The sequence below is a fragment of the Ailuropoda melanoleuca genome, chromosome 9 (genome assembly GCF_002007445.2).
Source record: "Ailuropoda melanoleuca isolate Jingjing chromosome 9, ASM200744v2, whole genome shotgun sequence".
Classification (NCBI taxonomy): Eukaryota; Metazoa; Chordata; class Mammalia; order Carnivora; family Ursidae; genus Ailuropoda; species Ailuropoda melanoleuca.
The window spans coordinates 41704228-41731764 of NC_048226.1; the positions used below are offsets into that span (position 1 = coordinate 41704228).

General features: G+C 36.8%; 1 protein-coding gene across 1 annotated transcript in view; it reads left to right on the forward strand.

Moving 5' to 3' along the window:
* C9H8orf34 (chromosome 9 C8orf34 homolog) overlaps positions 1–27537 on the forward strand; it is a 366424-nt gene that overhangs the window by 224155 nt on the left and 114732 nt on the right. The window contains 1 exon segment of the mRNA XM_034668153.1: positions 13148–13283. Within this exon segment, the coding sequence (XP_034524044.1) occupies positions 13148–13283 (136 nt within the window).

Sequence of the window (27537 nt, forward strand, 5' to 3'; positions counted from 1 at the left end):
CATACATGGAATTAACTCGATACAAGTTTACTGAAACATAGATGGTAAATAATACTATGTTAATAATAATTTATATAAGCACTAATTTGGGAGATCATTTGTTGTAGGTGTTTATGTATATATATAAAAGCTGACCTCACCTCCAAAGTCAAACCAATCAAGCTTCAATTACTATCTCTTCCAGTTAATACTATGTGCCTTGGGGAAGTGCTTCACATTTTCTAAGGGACCTTATCCATAATATACCTTACTTATCAATGAAATGGAAAAACAATGGCATGGATATGATTCATTCATTCATTCATTATATACCTATTGAGCATGTATTATGTTCCAGGAACTGTATAGGAAATGTAAGACAGTCTCTACACTCCTGGAAATTTATTAATGGAGAATCAAATGATGAACAAATAAATATAAAATGTACTTACAGAATGTAACAAATGTTCTGGAGATAAGGAAGGATAAAAAGGATAAAGAATGATAGATGATGCTCTCTTGGATAGAATTGTCAAGGGATCTCCTATTAGAGGTCAATATTTGAGCAGAGCATTGTGGTCATATCTGGGGAAAGAGCACCCAAGTAGGGAGCAAGGGAAGTCCAGAGACCTGAAGACATTAACACATTTTTGGATTGCTCAAGAAACAGAAAGAGATGAGGGTTCTTATAGGAGTATATTGTATAGCCAATTTGTACATTTTTTGGTTTTTATCTTTTTTCTTATCTTGAAATATCCATTTTTAGTAAACTCGAAACATTTATATAATGTAAGATGTGAGATGAGTTCTTAGGTGATATCATGCCTCATGACATGTTATTAAAGAATAGTTCCATGGAGACAACTATCCAAGAAAATGGAACAAAGTTGAAAATAAAATGGTCTTGTAAAATTTCATATGGGGTAGCAGAGTTTTGTGGCTTGAAGTGTAAAGGATGAGAACAGCATGTGAATTCCAAGAAAGCAGCATAGAATGGAAAGAGAATTTACAGTGTGTCAGACAGGGTGGCAACATCTTGTGGCATGTGGCTCCCATCTCAGTGATGGGAAAGGTATGTCCTGTGCCTGCTTCTTGCCTGTGGCACACCACAAGGGAGAATGAGTTGGCAACCACAGCCAAAATACATCAGTAGCAATTTTAGTATATGGCCAGCCATGATCTTTTTTATTTTCCTAAAATTTGATTCTTTTAAAATTTATTCCAAAGCACTGAGTATAAAACAGAATTAAAGGGACTTTGGAGAGGACAGAAAGAGGGGTAGCTATGCTACTTAATGCTATTTTTGGATTAACCATGTTGGATTTAGAATTCCAACAAACATGATAAGCATGATGAAATACTTCTTTATCTAACTTTAAAAAAATTCTTAAATGTGCGTTTAGTTGGTTAAAATTTGCCTAATTGAAAATAGCACATGATGAGATGAAAAATCTCAATATCACTAGCACAAAGGCAAGAAAGGGACTGAAGCAAAGTACAAAGGATTTACAATGGAGGACTGTTGGAGCAAAAGAAGTCTACAATGTCAAGGATCTAGTGAAGGAAGAATATGATCAAAGCTGAAGACTTAAGCAAAAATAAAGTTAGAATATAAGAAAAGAAAGAGGAAATGAGGGTAGTGATGGAAGATGTCAAGACCTAAGACATGTAATACTTGAAATCCAAGAAAAAAAAGTAAACTAACAATGAATCCTGAGTTTAATCACAAATATCACAGTAATTTACTTTTGTGTGCTTGCACCATGCATATAAAGTAAACTGACTTCAGGTAGAGTCAACTCTACTAAAGATAAGTTTAGAGCATGGACACAGAAAATTTTACTGTTAGTCTTGGGACTGTAGCAATTAGTGAATAAATTTATCATATTCTCTCCGAAGGACTTATTTTGAGTTAGCAAATTATATAATCAATACAGAAACACTCATCAAAATGAGCCCAATTGGTAACTGTGGTCTGGATCAAAAATCAAAATATTGGGGCGCCTGGGTGGCACAGCGGTTAAGCATCTGCCTTCAGCTCAGGGCGTGATCCCGGCATTATGGGATCGAGCCCCACATCGGGCTCCTCCTCTATGAGCCTGCTTCTTCCTCTCCCACTCCCCCTGCTTGTGTTCCCTGTCTCGCTGGCTGTCTCTATCTGTGTTAAATAAATAAATAAAATATTTAAAAAAAATCAAAATATCAACAAACATGGTACAGAGTACAAACATTATTAGCTTTATGGTCAAAGTTAATTAGCAATCAACAAATTAATACAGTGCACATGGGGACTTTTCAACATAGGACCTTATTTATTTAACACAGAGACTGTAGGGTTAACAGTTAGTTTAAGAACCAAAAGAATAGGTGTTTGTATGTTGTATCACACCTAGAGGCTGAAATAATGTTTGCTCTAACATAATAGTGGCTAATACATCCAGCGGTCGTTCCATAACTAAAACCATTAGGATGAGAAATGTTTTCTCACTTTTGAGAGATATTAATTACATGAGTGCTTTAGCCAGAGACACATCCCAGGGAAATGAAAATGGAATAAATACACTTTTAAACAGTACTTAAAATGATAAGATTTTTGTGGTGATTTTTTATATTTGAAAAAATTACACCTTTTTACTCATCACCTTATGAAAATTAATAATTCACTTAATCCCAGTCTTTTAGATTAACCAACCTTTCCCTCTGACCTACCTAGATACCATCTTTGCCTGGCTTGTCTCAAATTCTGTTTTCCAGTTGTATTCCTAAACACCTCTACTCTTAAGCTCTTTGCTGATCTGTTTGAGCCTCCCTTTACGTCCCCCACATCTGGTCCCTGATGCTACTCGTCTGATACAGCTCTAGTTCTGTGTTGTCCATAATGTGTCCTCACTTCAGCTAGGGCTCTAACTGGGCTTTCACTTCTATCAGACCAGTGTGCTTATATGTAACCTGACATGAGTCCACATGCCTGGAATTTCAGTAAATTTTATGGAAGAGAATTGTTCACCATTTCGATTTATAAAACCTTCCAAGGGTGACAAAAATTTCGGGGAAAAGTCAATTCTTTTTGTTTTGTTTACACAATATAATCTCTTGATTTGTGCTGGGTGAAATTAAGAAAAATAAAGATATGCTGATGCAGAAACCAGACTTTGGGTAGTGTCTGGATTTGAATTTGCTAGAAGCGGTAGTATTTTCTTGCAGACTGGAAAGAGAAAACCACTCCCAGATGTCTTAATTTTTCTAACAGAAAAAAGCCTTCACAATTTACATCATGGTGGGTTCAATTAGCACAAGTCTTGTGATTCATTTGCAATCTAAGTGAACAAATTCTAGCCTAAATTTTTACAAATGTTTGTGGTCATGATGTGTTTGGCTCTTGAAGGTCAAAGAAATTAAACAGGAACTGGTAGCTAGCAAAGATATCTCAGGAAGTTTCTTGCTCCTTTCAGTTAATAGTAGAAGATACAGAATATATGTAAACTTAAATTTCTGTAAACATTTTCCCTAACTTACTGGTCTAATCACTTTCTTTGTTTATTGATCTCATGTGGTCAAGGAAAGTAAATATTCTGTAACCTGCTCTCTCTTATGTTATTAAAGAGGGAATCCAGCACAGCATTTAAATTCCACCATTTTTTTTCAAATGCAATTCTAAGTTAAAATTTTTTAAACTAAGGTCATTCTAAAAAATTACAGCCTATAATTTCTGATATCTACCACTTTGTTCTTAATACTTACAAATTCGTTTAAGTTGTGCTATTCTGATGCACTGAGAAAGAATGCTGAACTCATATTTCAGGCATGATTTTAGAAAGAGAACCAATGCATGGCCTTAACATTTTTCCTGTACCTTTCAACCAGAATTTGTCCCAGCCAAGTGAATTATGTTTTGCTCTCCATTTTTTCTTTCCTTCTTATAAGGAAATATAGCTGTTTCACATTAAAAAAAAAAAAGTTTTCATAAATATTTTTATTTAAACTTGTCTAATTTCTTATGTATTTTCTTAACATTTGTTTTATTTTTAATAATTCACTCAGAATATATAACATCTGCTTAAAATATTTGACCAAATCAGCACTATCAACGTAAATCAACAAACCAGTTGCAATATAGGAAAAAACTGCCATATAATTCTTATGTAACCCTTCACTGCATCACTGTGAAAGGACTTATGTTTGGAAAGCTTTTAATTTTTGTTATAAAGTTCCCAGAAACAGATGTGAAAATTCACTCATATCCCACATTGTCTAGTTCAAGCAGCTGTAAATTATTTCATGGATTACACTTGAATGAAATGAAAGTCCTGAGATTATTTCATCTAGGCAGCTGTTATTTCCTTAAATTAAATCAAAACAATTCTTTGCTTGATTAATTCTTGGTTATTTAGATTGTATAAAGATAAAGTGTTCACAGTCTTTAGTCATAAATTAGTTCATTTTTCTCAGTAGTGTCCCTGTGAGTCAAAGGACGCAACACAATTTTATAGGCTACATTTAAAATAAATAACTGCTTGTGCTTTCTCTACTATGAAAAAAATAAATTTGGCACTCTCTTTTTAAATATGATATTAATATAATGTATCATTTCACCTGTAGAGAAAGTTAACATAAGAATTGACCCTGCTTGATATTAACTGCTAGGCTGATAATTATCAGCTTTTCTCCCCCTTGTGTCTATGGCTTCACTCCACACTCCCTCTCTAGCCCTAGACTTGTCCTTCTGTTTACCAAACATCCAGTTGGATATCTTGAAGACAGCTCCGTCTCAGCCTGTGCCAAACCAAAGGTATTCTCTCTTCCTATATTCCCCAAAAAGGTAATGTAGAGAAACCTGCTAGGATTTCACATTCAATCACGAACCCTGCTGAATCTGCCTCTGAAATGACCTTCTAACACATTTCTCTCACTTCTTACTATGACTTCCTTGCTCCATGCCCTCGGAAGCTTATACAGTCACTCTGATAGACACTCCTTCCTGCCTCATCTCCGTTTTCAGTTTTTACTTTTCCTAAGGGCTGTAGGCAAGTGCAACAAATGTATTCAGAAACCCATTTTCGAAAAGCCAATTCCACATAAAAGATCAGTTTGTCAAATAACTAACCGAATTTATCAGATTATACTGAAGTCTTCCACTGAGACTGGTGTCTCGTAAGTGCTTTTAGTAAAGTCTCACAGGAACTCAGGGCTATCCTTTAAAAAAAAAGTACTGTAGTCAACAAATATCAATGAATACCCTGTTCTGGGCACACTTCTAAAACACTGAGATTAAGACAGGAAACAAGAAATACTTAATTCCTATCTTGAGGTTATCAGAAAAGAAACAATTTTTAAAAACTAAATGAGGAGCGCCTGGGTGGTACAGCGGTTAAGCGTCTGCCTTTGGCTCAGGGCGTGATCCCGGCGTTATGGGATCGAGCCCCACATCAGGCTCCTCCGCTGTGAGCCTGCTTCTTCCTCTCCCACTCCCCCTGCTTGTGTTCCCTCTCTCGCTGGCTGTCTCTATCTCTGTCGAATAAATAAATAAAAATCTTTAAAAAAATAAAAATAAAAAATAAATAAAAACTAAATGAATTGCCGGGGTGTATGTATGTTGTCTTTTGTGTATAAATGTGTATGTATATGTGTGTGTGTACATATATTCAGGTACATATATATACTCATATAGTGATAAGGGCTGTAAGAAAAAAATAAAACCAGATAGCAGGGTAGCAAGTACTGAAAGTAAATAATCTTTTGAAAAGAGTCAGTGAATATGATTATGTTATTCACAGAAATATTATTCTTGCATATATTCAGTGACTGTGTTCTTATTGCATCAATTTAAGGCATGTTAATTTAGTCTAAAGCTATAAGATACAGCATAGTTTCATTTATTTAAAAATATAATTATTAATTATTCATGAAGTATATGTTCTAGAATAGCACTGTCCAATAGAAATACAATGTGAGCACAAATTGGAGCCAATATGTAATTTTCAACTTTCCAGAAGTTACATTAAAAGAAGGAAAAATAGGTAAAATTTATTTTCATAATAAAGTTTATTTAATCCAGTATACCCAAACTATTATTATTTCAACATGTAGTCAATATAAAAGTTATCAATTAGGTATTTTATATTATTTTCTTTGTATAAGTCTTTTAAGCGCTATGTTTACTTTACTCTTAACAGCATATCGTAATTCAAGCTAGCCATTTTAAGTGCTCCATGGCAACATACGGCTAATGACTAATGAATTGGATGGTATAGTTCTAAATATAGAGATTATATTAACTATATCAAATATATTCTTGATATTTAGTTGCATGTACAGTTGTATATTCTTATGTAAGAACATATTAATGAGAAATGCATTTATAGTTATGAGTAATATATTTATAAACTTATTCACTAAATATGATAGTTGAATGTATTCATTTCAGTGAAGAGTATTTTATCAAAATTATATATTGTATTACATATAATATATCTCTCTGTATTATAGAGATTATAACACTATGTTCAAAAAGAATATTTCTAAAAATTTTGTATAACTTGAGAAAATTGTTTTTTTTTTAAATAAATACACCTGCGGTTATCTTTTTTAAATATAGATTTGATCACTTTATCACCTTTCCTTATCTGAGGCTGAGCTCTTTTCCAGTGTTGCATCCTGATATCCCTATATATTTTAGGTTATAGTCAAATAGCTGAGTAACATTCCCCAAAATATTATGTACTTTTAAATCTGTGTGCATTTTCATGTTCTTCCGTCCTTCCAAAAAGTCCTTTGCCACCTGTTCTGGCCTATATTCTTTTACTCACATCTTACTTAATGTATCCAGCTTTCTAATAATTCCTTTATCATTCAGATTTCAGTTTGAGAACTGAAAATATTCTACATAATTAAAAAATAGTGCCAAGTGCTAATAGACAATATCTAGGAGTTTTGTCTTTTTTTTTAAACCTCAGTTTGTTGCTTTCTCATTTGTTTTCCATAACATTTTAAACATTTGTATGTTTTGTTTCTGGGATAGGGCTAATCACATTCTATTACAGTTACCTACCTTCTTAAGTAGACATTAACATCCACTAGATAGTTAGATTTCAAAGTATCAAAATAGAGCAAGAATATTTTTTAAAATTCCCATCAGATTATTTTTACATAATATTTCTCTACTGCTGTTGTTGTAAGAATCATGAGATTCTCTGATGAAAAATGTATTCCTGATTGCTTTAAAGAAATTCTAGTTGCCTAGAGTCTCTCCTTAATAGACTGAATTTGTATCTACTTACCACAAAGATAGTATATGGTATATCGACTTTATCTACAACACTGGGCTGCCTATCATGGGGAATGTCTTGGAGAATATTTTGTTTAGAAAAAAGGCTGAGAGGGAAGAAAATGAAGGATGGAAGGAAGGAAGGGAGGAAAGGAGGAAGAAGGGGAAGGAAGGACAAAAGAGAAAGAGGGAGGGAGAAAAAGAGTGAGCAATGGAGAGAAGAAGGAGGGAAGGAAGAAAAGAAGAAGGAAACGTTGATACCAGTGATGTTCCCAGATTCCAAGTTTTCTATATTTAGAAAATGTGCTCGGCATTTCTTCCCTTGACTTATCCGGTATTGAAAATTCCTTGGACAGAATCCTTCTCAATGCTTTAATTTGTTTTTCTCTTTCTCTTTCAATTTATGTAAACTTTCCAAAATTTTTAAAGTTTAGGCGTTTCTGTTTCCTTCTTTTGATTTATTTAATCCTAGACACCTGCTCCCTATAATAAAGTTGTTAAGGAAATGGAGCTATGGAGACCTAGATTTGTATTTTTTTTTTCCCTTTGAAAACTAAACATAGATTATTAGTATTCTTCCATGACTAAACAGGATGCAGGAATTTTTATAGTTGTATCACCCTTTAGAGCTTGGCAAGTATTCCGTAGTTTTCAGGAGCTTATTGACCTTCTGTGCAGAACTAATATTGGTAAGGAATGAAAGAATGAGTGTTTCTCAGAGTAAGCCTTCTCCCACGATTTCAAGAGCCAATTGCACTACCATCATCACAGCTGCACAGGACACTTCACAACCACCACAGCTGCTGAGGTACTTAGCTTACAGCACCCTAAAGTCTCCAATGAACCAGCAAGCAAATTCTAGCAGGCTTCTCATTCTAAGGTTCTCTTTTTCTCCCACACTGTGATAGTTATTCTGAGCTAGAAAAAAAGATGATACCCAGATGGGGATAGGGTGGTTTGGCTATCTTCAAAAGGCCTTATGAAATACCCCTTAATTTGCAAGTAGAAAGAAAATTCTGGCAAGGAGATTCTACTGTTTGTTGGGGGAGGGGATGGGATGGATGGATGGCTTGAGGCATGTTTCGATTGGAAGTTCTTGGCATGGGGAACCTGGAGGCAAACTAACTAGAAGCAGACTGCCTTGTGCACTTGGTTTGGAGAGGATATATGACTTTTTCTGAATGGTTCTGAGTTGGAAATGGAGAAAAGGAGGAAACCTGGCCTTTATGAACCAAGTCCTGAATATTTTGGGGCTAACTGCTCTGAGGCTTCACTGGTTGATTCCAGCAGAGGTTGTGGATAGTGTTCTAATGTCTATATGATCTTTCTGCTGTCTGTTTGTATGTTCAGTCTCTAAGTCCCCTCTTTTAGTCATTCTTTCCTTTCAGGAAGTTGGCCGAAAGATCCACATCTTCAGTGCTTGGTGATTGTTCACTTGTCTCCATAATCAATTGTATCACAAGGGCTTCTTAATCTTTTTGATGTTGTATCATCATGGTGATCATCTGTTAAGAAAGTGGCTGACAGAAGCATTTAGAACTTGCACTAAGTATTAAGTATTAACCTGATAGAGTTAAATGGACGGTATCATGACCACTGTGACATAAACAAGAATAATTAAAAGTCCATTTAAGATGCTTCAGAACCAGAAGCCTGAATGTCCAACCAAGGCCAAGAGAACAATCCCACAGGTCATAAAGATCAATCTTACAGAGCCAAATAGCTTTTTTCCTTAAGATGATATATAGCCTTCTCTAACTTATGTGTTTCATTGAGCCAAGTACAGCAAGAAGTATCAGCAGTGGCACAGATACCATCATGACTAGTGAACAAGAAATCTAAATTGTCTATTACTACTCTTGCCAAGGAATTGAGACTGATTTATATTCCATCTAGATTATAAGTGGTATAATTTTATAACTTCTGCCAAAGTTAAAATGTCTTACAGTCTTTTGTTTGCATGATTCTTATTATTGGAAACACTGCTTTGATTGTTTGTATAAATTCTGAATTGGTAATCTCTAGGTAATGTGCTTGAATAATCAAGGGTAGCATCATTTGGGGGCTTGTTTCTCAATTATAATTTCCAGATTTGATGATTTATAGATTTAGGGTGTCTGTTACAGATAATTTTGTAATACTGTTCTTAAAGTGCATGAGATATTAGTGACACAAGCAAGACTAGTTATCCCAGCTGTAAAGGAAATAGTATATGGTAGGAGCACATGGATATCCAGGGAAAAGAGAATTACGCATGACATGAAGTTAGAACAAAGGCTTTACATTGGCTGGCTTACATATTTGTATTGTATTTCTTTTAGTCCAGATGACAAATAATTGGCCCATCAACTTAGAAACGTCCCTCTCTTTTTCTGTTAGAAAGGGACGCTAGCAGAGTCAGAAATTGATCTGTTTAAGGTCATTTGTCCCTGTAGGTACAAGTGAAAACACCATTGGTTACAATTCCCTTTGATCTCATTTCCCATAGATTGGAATTTCCCTTAGATTTTCATCATTAGGGTCTAGTGAGGAATAGTATATCTAGCAATCAGGTAGCTTGAAGGCTATTGCTGGGATAATCTGAGATGGGTGTTACAATGATTATGCTCTGATCTAATTTTAGTTAGAGGGAAATAAAAGAAAAAGGGCCATTATGCATGGGCATAGACACCAGGGGTCTCTAGAAAATGAGGAATGATTGTAAGTAAGCAGATAAAAACAAAATAGGAATTAGGCAGAGGTTTTGATCCAGCATCATGTGAAGGAGCTGTCCACCATCTTGAGTGGATTATTGTAGAGTTGAGTCTTAGGTCATCTGTCTACTGGGAAGATCAGTTGCTTCTAGAGAATCTCTGAGAATCTTCAGCTGAGTTCCCCTTTTAGGTCAGGCTTCCAATTTGGTTGATTCTGGATTGCTTCTTTAGTTGTGAAATGTGAACTCAAGGATTTATTCTAAGGAATTTTAATTCTGTATCTATTGTTAACAATAGCTGATAGAATCCCTTCCAATGAGCCTCAAGAGCAGTTTTTCCCTAATATATCTTCCAAAAGATGAAACCTCATAGTTGAATATCATGAAGAGGCCTTTTAAAAAGACTATTTGAATGTACACTTAACCTGTAATATTTTGTGATGTCTGTGCGCATGAGTATAGTATCCTAGGTAAAATCCTTAAACATGTGGGCCTTGAAGTTGCCAGCTCACAGCAAAGCAAACAACGTGTCCCTGAGGGAGCAGACCATACTGCTTTAAGGGAGGGTAGGAGTCCCTTTGACCAAAAGAGCTCAAGGGTTTCTGAAAGCTTTGTTAGTTTTATTTCACAGACATCATTGATTCTTTCCACCTTTTCAGAAGTTTGTAATTGGTAAGAACAACATGGTTTCTGAATACTTACAGAGTTCTTTTATAGTATTTTTTGTGAAAGGTGTGCCTTGGTCACTTGATACAAAAGCTTATATTCCCAAGGTTAGAAACACAGGATTGAGCAGATTTTTAGCAACTGTAAAGACTGTAGCTTTTAGACAAAGAAATGTTTCAAGACATCTTGAAATTCTATAGACAGACAGTAATTAAAACAGAAATCTCATGGAAAGTGGAAGCCGTATAAAATCCATCAGAAGATTTTCAAAGGGTCCTTAAAGCTTTGGTTTCTGGCCATGTCCCACATTTATAGTTTTTCTAGGATTATGCTGGTGACAAGTTCATATGACTTAAAAAATACCTCAGCTGTCTTTTTAAAGTGTACCCAGCCATGTAAATTTAAGATAATGACCAATTTATCTGTACTATGATGAGTAGTTTCATGGAGAAATTTAGCTAATATACATTTGAAACCATATAGTGCCACCAAGCAGCTGTCTTGAGAGTACCAGAGATTATGTAAATGAAGCCAGAATCACATTTTTTCCATTTTATGTTTTTCAAAATGAGGGACTAAATGTTGATATTTTATAATGGTCTCTTTGAATTCCTTTAAGGATTTATCTTTTGAGTTTAGATAGGATCAAAACCTTGGTTAAAGCCATTTGTTTGGCAAAATGATCTGCTAGAGATAATTTCCTTTAGCTCCCATATTATTTATTTTTTCATGAGCCCCAAATTTTATAATTGCTACCTCCTTTTGAAGAAGGAATGCATGCAAAATCATCTTAAACATCTTGTCTGTTTTTAATGGGGGTTCCAACAGGGTTGATCCCTTTGTTTCCAAAGCATCCCAAACTCATATTATATATATATATTTTTTTTTAAAGTATGTGTATATATTTACTCTGTAGTCTTTTGTCTAGTTGACAAGCTCAAGTAAGTGCAATAATTCTGCCATTTAGACTAATTTCACCTCACGTACAGGGTTGTATTCCAAAATCAAGCTTAAATTGGTAATAGCATATTCTGCTCCAGTTTGAAGTTTTGAGGTATGATCTATCAACAAATAACATTAGGCCAGACTTTTCAATGGGAGTCCTCGAAAAAACTGAATGGGGTATAGTAAGTTCCCTTACTGAGCTAAGAAAATCATGAGGTTTTCTTCTAGTAGGGGCAGGAGAGCGGCATATCAAGGTGTTGCAGTGGTAAATAGTAATGAGAGGATGAGACACTAACAGAATCTCATACAGGCTAACTAGCGAGCTGAAAAGTGCTGTGTTCTCAGATAGCAGTCATGTCTGTGTTGTATGAGGACCACAGATCCATAAGATCAAGAGAGAAGGCTGTGTAACTAGTTCAGCAAAAGCATCAAGTTTCGAAGTGGTGGTTAGTGCTTTTAAAATAAAGGGAAGAAGATTTGCAACCAGGTAAATGTGGTGAGAATTTTATGACTCCCATGAAATTGAGTTAAAACTCGATGGGCTTGCACAGATTGCTCATATGCAAGTAGATGAAAAGATTTTAGTTGGTATTGCCTATGGAAGGAGTCTATTGACAAGTCTTCTTCAGGTAACAGAAAGCCTGTCTATGACTTAAACTAAAAGTTGTCACAATCTCAGGAAAATTTGACACTTGTTGGTTACAATATCCAGTTAAACCAGAAATACTCTTGATTGTTTTGTGAAGGGTCTAAGATGTTTGGATAGTCTGTGGTCTTATCAGGAGAGCGTGATTTCCCTCCATATATAGGTTATAACCTCAAATAATGGATCATGTTTTGGCATAATTGTAATTTATCTTTTGAAACTTTATGTCCCTCTTTTGCTAAGACTAAGAACAAATAAATGGAATCCATTTTAACAGAGTCCTTGTCCTCTGAATAAAGCAGGAGATCATGTATATGTTATATCAAGACTGAACTGCAGGGGAAACTTAGATCTTGAAGTCTTGATTGAGGACCTGGGAAAAATAGGAGGGGGATTCAGTGAACGTTGGGCATGGCTATCCAAATATATAGTCGTTCCCACATGAAAACAAAAAGGAAAGGTTAAGAGTGAAAACAGAGAAGGCTTCAGATGTGCTCTTAATAGAGATTGTTGCATGGGGAAGCTGTGAAGGCAAGCTAATTAGAAACAAATGATCTTATATAATTAGTTTGGAAGACTACATGTCTTTCTTTGGTTGGCTCTGAGTTGGAAGCAAAGGCAAAAATTAACCAAGTCCTGACCATTTGGGGCTGATTGCAGTGGAGATTTTGGTGGGGTTTCTTTGAACCATTACGGAAAGGTGGCGGATCCATGTTCTGTAGTCATAGATGATGGTCTGCCCATTGTCTAAATGGATTCAGCCTCTCACCATTTTTCTTCTTATGTACGTCTCCAACTACATCTAGAAATGATTTGAAAGATAACTGATAATTGAGGTAATATTTTTGCAAAGTGGAAATACAATGTGTTACTTAAATACTGGCAGATAACTGAAAACATATTATTAATTCTATTAGGGCTAATTTTTTCTCTGCAATTGTTTATGTTGTTACAGAGGATCTTGACGATTTAAGAATGGAGGGAGTAACTACCCTTGTACCTTCTGGGAGCAAATTTAACCAAGGTCGTGCTACTCACCCCGCTGAACCTCAGGCCAAGGTCACACTGAACATCTGTTCAAGGTGTGCCAGGTAAAACAAATAATAGGTATAGTATATATAAATATAATCTTAATTTTTAAAATCTAAGATTTTGATGCAAAGGGTGTAACTCCTCTGTGTTAAAAAAATGATTTCTTTCAAATTATCTTTTGTGCTAACAATTGGCAAAGGAGTTAGTCGTGCAGTTTATCCTTGTGTCCAATGCCACTCAGACCAACAATGAATCAAAGAGTTTAGCTTGTCCTCACTACACAGCTGGAGAAATTTTAAGTCTTTCTGTCTTTGAATTTCATTTGCTGTCTGCCCTACTGGTTCCCTTTCAAGGGAAGACTCCAAGGGCTCTAAAGGTTCAAAGCCACTTTTAAAGCACCTGCATAAAGACAAGTTTGCCCAGGTATAGTTTAAGATCTGATATTATTGGCCTCTTAACCTGCTCCTCATCTTGTTCACCTCCTGGAAGGAATTTAATCAGCTTGACACTTTTCAGTTTTGGCAGCTGGAAGCAATCTTTGCATATACTGTATGTGGCCAAAGAAGCAGCTTAAGTTACTGCCAAGTCAGCTTCCAGTGCTGGTCTAGCAGAAACTCACCAAATAGCTAGAATTCATTCTTTTGTGGGAACTAAATCTCATTTGCAAAGAGGCTTTTAAGCCTGTTTAAATGATGAAACAAGCCTTCTAACCCTTATGTAAATGGTGCAGATTAGCAAGAACAATGCACTGGCTGGCCAGTTTTATCTCCTTTTCTTTATGTCTAGCTGTTCTATTGTACTGTTTGAGAGGGGATTAGCTGCTTGGAAATAGGGAGGGAGGGAGTGTAGGAAAATCAAATCAGATTCTTGTAGCTTTTCCTCTTTCCTTTTACCCTTTTGAAATTTTTATTTTAATTGTCACAGGCTTGGAAAAATAGAAAGGATACCTCTTAGAAAAAGCAAGGATGTTATTTGAGACAATTAGAAATCCCACAGCACAGTGGAAGCATCAGTGGAAACATTGCTTCTGACAAGTAATATTTGGGTGACTTGACTTTGATAGGGCAAAGAAGACAACTTCTGTTTACGTGATGGTATTTAGGCATCTTGAATGTACAGAGTTATCTATGCGGAAGTTGTTTGGCAATTTTGAAAAACCTTTGTAGTATGGTTAAATAACAAAAATTCAACTGAGTTAACTTTGAAGATCTAATTGGCTTTATCAAATAATTCCTGAATCGAACAGCATCCCATGTAGCAGACAGAAAAGAGTTCCACAGAGCAACAGGAAAGGAAAGATTTTCAAAGGTACAGGAGGGGTGGGGAGCTGTGGGGGGAATTGTTAGCAAAGAATCCATTGTTTAAGGCTAGGCTGCCCTCCTGCGTGGAACGGAAGGGGTCTATCAGTAAACTTCCTAGGGCTGACGAGGAAATTCCCATGTTGACTGGTTAAAGGTTACACAGTCCTGGAGAGTTGAAGCTGCAGTTAGGTTAAGTATTAATTCTTGGTTTACTGACTTGGGGCCTTAACTTAAATGGCTCCATTATGGCCCTGTGGTTTCTTTTTAACAGTATATTTGTTCATTTACCATTTGACTTGAGGGGGATTAGTATTTGGTCCTTCATATCATTTGTAGAAGATGATTTTTTTCAAAAGGGAAAGCCTAGGAAAATGATACGTTTCTCAGCTGCTGAGGTTTTGAATTGAGAAAGGACCAAGCATATACGAACACTGAGTTATCCACCATTCAGCTTGCCAATAATAGAGTTAGACTATAAGTCACAAATAACCTGCATTTAAGGTTGAGCCTTTAACTAATTTATTGAAGAGATATTCAATTGAATAAATAATCGATTACATTTATTGCTTTCTCACTATGTACCACATCATTAAATATATAAATTTATTTAATTCTCAAATAACACTAGGAGTTAATTACTATTGTTATCCTCATTTCATAGATAAGGAAGCTGAGTCTTGAGTTTGTTAAATAATTTGTCCAAAGTAACAACGCAGCAAGTAGATGGCAAAACACAGTTTCAAATTCAGGTAGTATAGCTTGACTCCCTCTTCATCATTTTATTTTATTGCTAAGCACCAAGCTATTGTCTGAAGGCAAAGATGGAAGCCTCAAATACTTAGAAACAATGAGATAGGAAGAGATTTGGGTGTTTGAAATGATGGGAGCTCCTGACTGTTTTGATGGAGAATAGGCAATGTTGTACTTCCAAAAGCAAGATAGGGATATATTAATTCAAGGAAATGCGGTAAATAGTATGCAAGAAGACACTAGGCTGTGAATTTTATTTCTTTATCTATCTTTCTATTTATCTATCTATTTATTAAAGATTTTATTTATTTACTTGAGGGTGAAAGAGAGTGAGTGAGAGGGAGAGGGAATCTGAAGCAGACTCCACACTGAGTACAGAGCCTGATGTGGGGCTTGATCCCACAACGGTGAGATCATGACCTGAGCTGAAACCAAGAGTCAGATGCTTAACCGAATGAGCCACCCAGGCACCGCTAGGCTGTGGATTTTAGAGAGCTACCATAGTCAGAATTCAGAGTGGAAGAAAAACTATTATCAGTTGTCAAGAACTCTGAAGAACCTGAGATTTTACCCTATTTGCAGCTGAATGTGTTACGTGTCACTGTTTTATGAATGCTGGCAGAAGACAGCTGTCAGAGACCAAGGACTTAGCATTTACAACAGTAACAATTCCCAGAGTGTTGTCATTTTCACTGGTCCCCCAATCCACAAATTTCACAGAATGACACAAATAGGATAGTAGGTTGTAGTACTAGTGAGGAACCCTGAGTTTAGGAAAACGGAATGTTTTATAATGGCAAGTTAGCATTGCTCTAGAGGGAGACTCTGTATCTCTTCCAAGGCTGTTAGCAGTACAAACATCCCTGAAGTGATTGTCTGAAACAAAGGTTGTCAGTGTCTTTGTTCACAAGATGTAGTAGTATGAGAAACTCATGGAGAATTATCTCCCAATACTACTTAGAGTGCATTGATGGGTATCTCCCTATACTACTTTTGTAATGCATTGATGTGGTAATCAAATGTTTCCATAATTAATTTTCAGACATCAATTTATATTGTTGGCTCACCTCTCCTAGTTGCAAGTAAGATTTTAAGACTGTGAGAATGGAAATTATACTTTTTAAGCCAGGGCTGAGTAATTATCTGAGGCAGAAATCATAAACTGGAGGACCTGTGGGCAGTGTCTCTATAACATTTTGTCTCTATAACATTTAAAAATACCATTGAAGGGTGCCTGGGTGGTTCAGTTGGTTAAGTGTCTGCCTTCAGCTCGGGTCATGATCCCCGGATCCTGGGCATCGGGCTCCCTGCTCATCGGGGAGACTGCTTCTCCCTCTGACCCTCCCCCTGCTTGTGCTCTCTCTCTCTCTTTCTCTCACTCTCTCAAATAAATAAGTAAAATCTTAAAACACACACACAGGGGGCGCCTGGGTGGCACACACGAAGGTGTCTGCCTTTGGCTCAGGGCGTGATCCCGGTGTTGTGGGATCGAGCCCCACATCGGGCTCCTCTGCTATGAGCCTGCTTCTTCCTCTCCCACTCCCCCTGCTTGTGTTCCCTCTCTCTCTGGCTGTGTCTATCTCTGTGTCTATCTCTGTCAAATAAATAAATAAAATCTTTAAAACACACACACACACTGGATTAGTTACCAATTTTACATTAAATATTGAGATTTCTGTCTTCTCTTAAAAGTCCATACAGGTAGTAACACTGGGCCCATCTTCTCAGATGATGACACAGTAGCAGCTTCCTCCCCTGACGCTTAGACCGCACAGTTGTTCACCAGTTCACTTTAGCTTGTCTGTCCAGCTTCACTCACTTATACTACCTGTCTAAAGTCTGTAGGCCTTTGTAACCTCCGATTTGTGGAATGTAGGAACTTTGAAGATAAGCAATAAATCAGGACTAGAGGAATGCAGGCTGAGGTACCTAGCCAGGCCACTAGGAGAAGATTTTGGTGCCCAGAAGAGGCAGATGATACTGTCTCAGAGCTATGTACAGGAGTTTATGGTAGGCAGGTGGTAGGTTTAGAATGACCGGGGATCACTCAGAACACAGAGAGAGTGAGTCAGTAAGAATTCCAGTGCTGCAGACTTGACCAACATGGAGGAAATGCTTGCTTCATTTAGAGAACTGTGCCCATTCTCATTGCTCTTCTTGACTGGGTATTGGTACGCAGCCTGGAAGAGAATAAGAGATAATGTGGGCTTTATAGAAGAAGACAGGATATTAGATTTTTTGGACCTTTTGGGATCAGTATTTAATTCCAAATCTTACTGGATTGGAGACAGTGTGGTGCTAATAGATAAGAAAGTTTTGGATAATTAATGTTCAGTTGTAGCATATAATTACCAACACTTTTCAAGGCTTTACAGCAAAGATAAAATAGAAAGACAAGATCCTTTGAAGTCTGGCAAAGGGATCTTTTTTTTTTTTAATCATAATTTTTTAGTATGTTATGTTAGTCACCATACAGTACATCCCTAGTTTTTGATGTAAGGTTCCATGATTCATTACTTGCATATAACACCCAGTGCACCATGCAATACATGCCCTNCATGCCCTCCTTAATACCCATCACCAGCCTATCCCATTCCCCCACCCCCCTCCCCTCTGAAGCCCTCAGTTTGTTTCCCAGAGTCCATAGTCTCTGTTTTGTTAATTTTTGCCATTCTAATTTGTGTAAGGTGGTATCTGTTTTTTTTTTTAATTATATTATGTTAGTCACCATACAGTACATCCCTGGATTCCAATGCAAAGTTCGATGCTTCATTAGTTGTGTATAACACCCAGTGCACCATGCAATACGTGCCCTCCTTACTACCCATCACCAGTCTATCCCATTCCCCCACCCCCCTCCCCTCTGAAGTCTTCAGTTTGTTTCTCATAGTCCATAGTCTCTCATGTTTCATTCCCCCTTCTGATTACCCCCCTTTTCTTTATCCCTTTCTTCCCCTACCGATCCTCCTAGTTCTTATGTTCCATAGATGAGAGAAATCATATGATAATTGTCTTTCTCTGCTTGACTTATTTCACTTAGCATTATCTCCTCCAGTGCCGTCCATGTTGCAGCAAATGTTGAGAATTCGTTCTTTCTGATAGCTGAGTAATATTCCATTGTATATATGGACCACAGCTTCTTAATCCAGTCATCTGTTGAAGGGCATCTCGGCTCCTTCCATGATTTGGCTATTGTGGACAATGCAGCTATGAACATTGGGGTGCATATGGCCCTTCTCTTTACTACGTCTGTATCTTTGGGGTAAACACCCAGTAGTGCAATGGCTGGGTCATAGGGTAGTTCAATTTTTAACTTTTTAAGGGACCTCCACACTGTTTTCCAGAGTGGCTGTACCAACTTGCATTCCCACCAACAATGTAGGAGGGATCCCCTTTCTCCACATCCTCTCCAACAATTGTTGTTTCTTGGCAAAGGGATCTTTACATATCCTAAATTACCTAGTGTATCATTGTGGGAAAAATTATGCAAATATTCAGAAAATCTGGTCCCTCATCTGTGAAATGGAGTTCTTGCAATCCTGGAGATAACCTCTAAAGACAATTGAGAGGTCTGGACAGAATAATATATGCAAAGGCAGCTAGCAAATTGTTCACAGAGCAAGACTGTCAAGGAACAGGGGGTTTCCTCTTTTTCTGTCACTGGAATAATTACCATGTAAATACTTAAGCAGTTTAAAATGCTTCGAGTTTTTTTCCCATCTTTTTGAGAGGGCTGCATTAAAGTGCTCAGGTATTGAAGAAAAAAAAAAGAGCCTCATTTTTCTGACATTCTGGAATTTTCTCCTGCCTTAGGCTTCTAACTGGGAAAGAAAAAAATATGTCCATTTCCAGGATTTCTGTATTTAATAAAACAGTGTAGGGTGGCAATATTTTTGTTGTTTGTTTGTTGTTTCTTCAAGTTTCAAGGTCAAGAAATCATTTTTGTCCATAGAACTGGAGAGGTAAAATACCTAAGTGAGCTTAATGGTTTTGTTGTGAAATAATACTATAGCTACAAGGTACTAATAATCTCAGTGGAGCATCAGTGAAACTTAAGTGATGTTCAGAGTTTCTGCAAAGAACCCATCAATGAACAAGTTAGTGTTAAGAGGTAGTCTTCTCTATAGATTGCCATTTTTCTCGATCTTTTATTCAGGTACTGTACCACTTATGAGCCACTTATGGGGTCACAGTATCTAGAAGTGAGTTTGCATATGATATGTCCAGAAAATTATCCTCTTATCAAGTTGAGGGCATTCAGCCCAAGGCCACAGAGCCCTTCTCATTCAGAACCTGATGGGAAGACACATCTGTAATGAGACTGATACATTCTACTGGAATGATTGAGGGATATAAGATACATGTGACCACTGGAGAGATTTCCGCTTTCCAAGACATCAGGAAAAGAAGAATTCAGCCCACATTAAATTGCTCTGTGCAGTTTTATGTGGGATAAGTTGACTAAAATACCAAGAATGTCAAAAAGTGTATTGATTAGCCCAGTTACAAGAAATAAGACTACAGATTTTTTTTTTTTCATAAATCCTTCACACATGGTTGGGAAAGTACAGATGAAAGAAAGCTTGTGTTTTCAAGCTAGAAAATTATTCCAGGGTACTGTTACTCCTCTAGCTCTCGATGGTCTTGGTCTGATATAGGCATTGCTGCAACAGGTGTGATTTAAACAAAGAGATGACATCACCTGGCAAGTGGGAAAATGTTGCCTAGTAGAGATCTGACCAACCAAGATGTATGAAGATTCTAACCCAGAACATCTCATCTTTCCCCTCAGATCATAAAGTAAAGAAGCCATTATAAAACAGCAATTTTAAGTAAATAAGAATTTCCTGTGTAGGGTGTAGTGGTGTCCTTATAACTGGTGATTTTACTCATTACAAAGTAGATTTTTAATATATTCATTGAGTATCTTGGTTTGACTTTTAGAAGATTCCATTGATATGGCTACAAATCCTTGAATGTATAGGCAAAACAAGTTTCGTTTGTCGCTAGGAATCACACTAAGTACTATCAACTAAAAAATATAGTGTCACTAGGTCAATAATGCAAGTTATTAGTAATTATTAGCAACACTTCTGTGGTTTTAAAAAATAGTGGTTTGTAAAATTTTTATTTCAAATTAAATTTTTTATTAAATGTCCTGAATTTTTGTGGTAAGATAACAACTAAGATACCAATAGCAAGCAGGCAAATGTGGATACAAAGGCACCAAATTACTATTTTGGTGAAGTTCATAAGCCATTTTTCTGGAAAGACCACCCATTAATTCTGTCTACCCACTGCCATTCTGAGAGTTAAATCTTGTTTTCTTGGACACCTGCCAGCGCATTCCGGGTGGTAAAATGCTATTTGTTTTTGATGGTGCAAGTGTTTGCATTCATTCATGCTTAACATCAATAGTGCACACACACAAAAACTGAAAGCCATTTTAAAAGAAATTGGATTATAGAGAACATACAGTGACACGCTCAGAAACTCTAGCATGAGAATGCTAGGGGAAATTTGTTTCCAATAGCCTGCCGAGTTTTAACTGATTTGTTTCATGTTATTGTACCAACACTTTTTCCTCATTTTCCTAAACATCATGACATTAAAATACTGGGTTTGGTTGTGCATTGACTTGATAAAGCAGAAGGAGATCGTGCTTGGTGATGACATGCTGCAGTAAAGGTGAGTGAGAAATCTTGTAAGTGTGAACTAATTTCACACTGTCTATATGAGGATTTCCTAGCTGACCTGAGGACATCTACATAATTAATCAGACATTATATTCTGGTTCATGTTCCTGGGCATTTTTTTTCTTTTTTTCCCCAACTATTTTTAGAAGGCTTAAATTCAGCAAGTTCCCATTGGAAGGAAAGGTGAGCAGAAGGGACATAAAGAACAATGAGTAAGGACAAAGTGGGATGGCTATCACTTGTTTAAAGTTAAAAAATTTTTCATGAAAATTGAAATGTCATATTTTAAACTATATCTACATATAGCTTTAACTTTACATTTAATTTAATGCAGAAATCTAAACCCACATGGAATCAAATGACATTCCCCGAGTTCCCAGTACTACATTCAACTATAACTATATGAGTTACTACAAAGTAAAACTCATAATTGCTTTCTTTTTTTTTTAAAGATGTTATTTATTTATTTATTTATTTGACAGAGAGAGAGACAGCCAGTGAGAGAGGGAACACAAGCAGGGGGAGTGGGAGAGGAAGAAGCAGGCTCCCAGCAGAGCAGGGAGCCGGGCGCTCGATCCCAGGACTCTGGGATCACACCTTGGGCCGAAGGCAGATGCTTAACAACTGAGCCACCCAGGCACCCCTCATAATCGCTTTCTTAAAATGAAAGTAAGCAAATACATCACCCAATTTCATTACAAAATAATTTTTTCCTATTGTAAATTACAAGGCATTTAATACAAATTCCTTCATTTTGACTGGAAGGAGGGAGGGAAAAAACTCCACAACAACAGCAATAGATTTAAATAGATTTAAAACTTGGCATTTATCTGATACGAAGGAGAAAGGTACTCATTCTACTATCATCTTCTAGCATCTGGGCTTTAGCAGGTTAGATGCCCTAAGCTTTAGACCCAGGCCACTTTTTCATTCTTTGCCTGTGACTTTTTTTTCTCATTAACCTAAAGTTAAATTGTTCTTTTGGAGCTTAAAACTGCTAAGGGGAGGATAGAATTTTTGTTTTGAAAAATTTAACTCGGACAGGACCATGTCAAAGGGTCCTGTGCCAGTGTCTCCCAGCTTCCTGGGACCCCTCAAGCACTGCTGCTGGGGTGCCGCAGGCCCAGCCTCAGGAACCGCAGAACTTGACCTGCGTTAGCTACTAAATCTACGCGCACCTGCTGAGACTACTGGTTTCTGTACACCTGCAAAGGCTGTGACTTACTGCTGAGGGCAGCTGGCCAACCTGGGATCAACTTAGAGAAATCCATGTTGGGCACACTCTATAAAGAAGCTCCTTCTCTGGAAATAGCACCCAATATAAGTGCACAAAAGCAACACACTCTTGTGGACCTACTTCTTTCCACTCTCGCCATCCTGATGCCTGACGTGTGTACAATTTAACAACATTACCAAGAAATGATGAAAGGGGAAGATGGAAAGGATTCTAGTGACTTAAAATCCCATAGCATTGTCTCAGAAGAAGTGTGTCCAGAAAAAATAAATGTAAGACTGGTAGCCTTTTGGCAAGAAAATTCCTCAAAACGCTGAGACATTTGGAGCAACACCAATAGTCAATTATGTAAGAATTCGAATGATTTTACCTGGTTTCCCCAGCACTTGATGAGTTGACAGATGCCGCTCTTGGTGTTCAGTTGTTTATTCGTGGAGTCAACACCAGGTTTAAAGTGGCTGAAGAATTAGCCTCTAAGAATAGTCTGCTTGGGGGGCGCCTGGGTGGGCTTAGTCATTAAGAATCTGCCTTCAGCCCAGGGCGTGATCCCAGAGTCCTGGGATAAAGCCCTGCATTTGGCTCCTTGCTCCATTGGGAGCCTGCTCCTTCCTCTCCCACTCCCCCTGCTTGTGTTCCTTCTCTCGCTGGCTGTCTCTCTCTCTCTGTCAAATAAATAAATAAAATCTGAAAAAAAAAAAATAATGGTCTGCTTGGAACAGCCACAGGTACTTTGTGGAAAATGTTTGAATCTCTCGTGTGTTATTGACCTAGTAGTGTCATTGATAAATTTTTACTTGCTGTTGTGGGCTGAACCATCATCAGTTCTATGAATTTTTGTCAAAAAAGCTGAATATTCTGACTCACCTTACCACACATCGGTTTGATGTCCTGTTAGTGTGATGTTTTCTTGCAATTTCCTGAGCTAAGGGGTGAGATGAAAAATTTTCTGAATGAGAAGAATCACCCTCAACCATTATTACTGGACACTGAACAAGTTTGGAAATTAGCTTTTGCTTCGAACTTGATGTTTCCTACTGAATTCAACCTAATATTACAAAGTAAAACAGTGCTTATATGAAAACCTTATATTGTGTAAAGTCATTTTGATGACAACTAATACAGTTTGAATTACATCATGCCAAGCTGTTTTATATGCTTGTGAATTAATATTAGTATTTGGTGGTATCTATCCATGTGAAAGGACATTTTCAAAGGTGAAATACATGAGATCTCATTACAGAATCAGCATTAGCAGATGAAAATTTGTTAACAATTTTGATGAAGGGGGCCCCAATTTTGAAAGATGTTATCCTGCCCCCCAAAATTTTCATTAATAGACCTATATTACAAAAGATCGTAATTGTAGTTTTTTATATATTTATATATATTATATATAAATTATAACTTATTATATTTTGAATTAAATTGCTGAAAACTTATGGAAATATTGATTAACGTTATTTTTATTTATAGATATTACAGGTATTTACCCTGTGGCACCCAAAATCAGCATACTGTATTCAAACACACTGTTTAAATTCACTTAGTAGATTTCATGTTTATTAACTTTTATATTTTAATTGTTTGATGTGAGGGCACCTTTCCAAACAGATAATGCTTGAAACACTCAGATCTCTTTGTTTTTAATAGGATAGCATTATAATTAATTTGTAACACAGTGATCAGTGCCTGTAAAGAGGGTGTGGTCTTTTACTCTTAAGGGCATTTTAGAGTTTCCTGAGAAGGATTCTTCTCCAAGATTTCTGTTCCTTCCCTCTTGGATTCTTTTTATTTTTATTTTTTTAATGATTTTATTTATTTATTTGAGAGAGAGAGAGAGACTGAGATAGCGGGAGAGAGCCTGAGCAGGAAGGAGAGAGAGAGCAGGATCCCCACTGAGCAGGGAATCTGACCTGGGGCTCAATCCCAGGACCTGGAGATCATGACCTGAGCCAAAGGCAGCCACTTAACCAACTGAGCCACCAGGCACCTCCCACCTCACCCCTTGAAGTCTTTAATGAGTTTCTGCAAATTTTACTGGGTGTTTTTGAGAAAGACAATTAAAGAGCTTCATTTTTCTTTTTATAGCTTTATGGATACCATGATTCCATCTGTCTGAGATAGGAGTTTGATATTTCAGGGCATCTTGGTTCTGGATTAAACCAATGAATCAAATAAATTAAAGATAAATAAAGGAAAAGGCCTGGGATACCCTCCTGACCCTAGAATTGAGAAATACATCTAAAAACCTGAGTAGCCAAGGGACAAGAATAGTAAATTCCTATTTTTGTTTGCTTGTTTGCTTGTTTTTCCCTGGTGAGAGGAATAACACAGGTAATAGACAAAGAGGCACACAGGTTCAGTTTATGATTTCCATCTAAAACAAAAAAGTCATTTTCTCTTTTTTTAAATTTTTTAAATTCAAATTCAGTTAATCAACATGTATTACTAGTTCAGAGGTAGAGGTCAGTGGCTCATCAGTCTTCTATAATGCCCAGTGCTCATTACATCACATGTCCTCTTTAATGTCCATCACCCAGTTACCCCATCCTCCTGCCCCCCTCCCCTCCAGCAATACTCAGTTTGCTTCCTATGATTTAAGTCTTTTTTTTTACATATATATTTTTTAATATTATTTAATCATGAATCAGTACTGATATTTCCAATTAAAATTTTTAACATTGCAGGTTTTTCTTACCTTTAAAATTTTATATTTGCATCTGTTTTCTCCAGCAGTGAAAATTTTAATTCTTTTTTTAATAATAATTTTTTATTATATTATGTTAGTCACCATACAGTACATCCCCAGTTTTTGATGTAAAGTTCCAATTCATTACTTGCATATAACACCCAGTGCACCATGCAATACATGCCCTCCTTACTACCCATCCCATTCCCCCCCCTCCCCTCTGAAGCCCTCTGTTTGTTTCTCAGAGTCCATAGTCTCTCATGGTTCATTCCCCCTTCTGTTACCCCCTTTCTTCTTCCCTTTCTTCTCCTACCGATCTTCCTACCTCTTATGTTCCATAAATGAGTGAAACCATATGATAATTGTCTTTCTCTGCTTGACTTATTTCATTTAGCATTATCTCCTCCAGCCCTGTCCATGTTGCCACAAATGTTGTGAAATCGTTCTTTCTGATGGCTGAGTAATATTCCATTGTATATATGGACCACATCTTCTTAATCCAGTCATCTGTTGAAGGGCATCTAGGCTCCTTCCATGATTTAGCTATTGTGGACAATGCTGCTATGAACATTGGGGTGCATATGGCCTTTCTCTTCACTACGTATCTTTAGGGTAAATACCCAGTAGTGCAATTGCTGGATCTTAGGGTAGCTCAATTTTTACCTTTTTAAGGACCTCCGCACTGTTTTCCAGAGTCTTTTATGGTTTGTCTCCCTCTATGATTTCATCTTGTTTTATTTTTTCCTCTCTCCCCCTATGATCCTCTGTTTTGTTTCCTAAATTCCGCATATGAGTGAGATCATATGATAATGCTTTCTCTGATTGACTTATTTTGCTTAGTATAATAACCTCTAGTTCTAACAGAACAAAGTGTTTTTGGTCTGAAAACTGCCCTGGCATGAATCATAGCCAACCCTTCCTGGAAGTAGAAGAAAATAAGGAAGAGAAGATGAAAATAAGAACTTGTCCATGTCCTGTAGGCTGCCTGTTGTATTCCTAAGGTTTTGCATTGCCCAAATCCTACTCAGAGTACAACACGTTTCATGTTAAAAAAAAAAAAAAAAATGGACTCAGTATCTTGAAATATGGCTTATGTCATTTCATCAAAATCTGCAGGCAGGAATAACTGAGTTGATGTACTCACCCAGCTTCTAGTATAAAGATCTTGAGAAAACAAGACATATGTCTAAATTTCCTAGTCTTAGGGTGGTAGCTATAGAGATGGTGAGAAATTGTTAGACTTAGAAATCTTTTGAAGACAGAGCTGACAGGATTTGCCATTAGATTTCAGTGATACATATGAGATAAAGGGAAAAATCACAGATGATTCCAAATATTTGCCAGAGTAACTGGAATATGGTGTGCCCTTGGTGAGATAGAGAAGATGGGAGGAGCTCGTTGAGGATGAGGAATTAGGAGTTTTGGCACATGTTAAATTTGAGATTCTTATTGGATATATGTGATCAAAATCTCCCAGCAACAGAACTGACAGTTAATAGAGTGAAAGATTATATTCTCTTTCAGCAGTATGAAAGAAATGAAATAGTTTGCCATGTCTTTCCAGAATAGGCTTTGTGATTGTCACTGACATTGGGATTAATTAGCTACACTGATCAAAAATCACCTCATGTCTCACAACTTTTCACCTCTCCCAGCATGGTTGGTTCAAGATCTACCATAATCTGCTTAACTTGCATTTCCTTGTTAAAGCATTTATCATCCTTTCACTCTCATTAGCATTTTAACTCTATGAGAGCAGGGACCAAATCTGTCTTGGATCACTGATACAACCTCAGCACCTTAAATAATCTTGACCTATATGAAATAGTCACTAAATACTTGGATGAACAGAAGATTAGAGGAATATCAACTGGAATCTCTTTCTATTCCTCTCTTTCTGTGCCTCTTTCCATTTGTATCTCCATCTCTATCTCTAGATTCATCTTTCTTTCTCTCTATCAACATCTCTATTTTTACCCCTAGATTTCACTTTTTGTTGGGCTGCTCCATGTAGATGATCCTGGTGCCTGAATGCTCCATGTTTAAAATATCCTTAGAGCTTATGTCCTTTCTCCCTCAGGGTTTATATGATAATCTTTAAAAAGGCATTGCTAACCTCTCTCCAAGTAATGTGCCTGCCAGAGATTAGGCACTGCATGGGGGTGATGAGATCTCTAACTAACTTTTGGTTATGGGCTCACCCATGTGTTAGGGAAGAGACATCCCTTATTTGACAATTTCAACAGAATCATGAGAAGTTGGGGAGAAGCATTTACCAAAAGAAAAAGATTCAGCACAGACAAAATAAGAGCATGGCCATCATAATAAAATAAAATCAATAAAATGTTCCGTTTCTAGAGAGCTTTAAATTAAAGAAAGTATTTTTAAAGACATTAATTTGTTTAAAGCCAGCCCTCATAATTTTTATATCAACTGTACAAATGATGAAACTTGATCCAGAGAATTTAAATAACTTCTACACACAACTAATAAATATCTTTGGTGGACATGAACCCAGGGCTTCCGAATCAATATTCAGTGTTCTTTCAGCTATAGTACACTGCTTCTGTAAATCACTCTGAAACTCAGTATCATTCCTAATTTTCCATTTTCTACCTCAGGGTTAATAATAGCCCTTTGTGA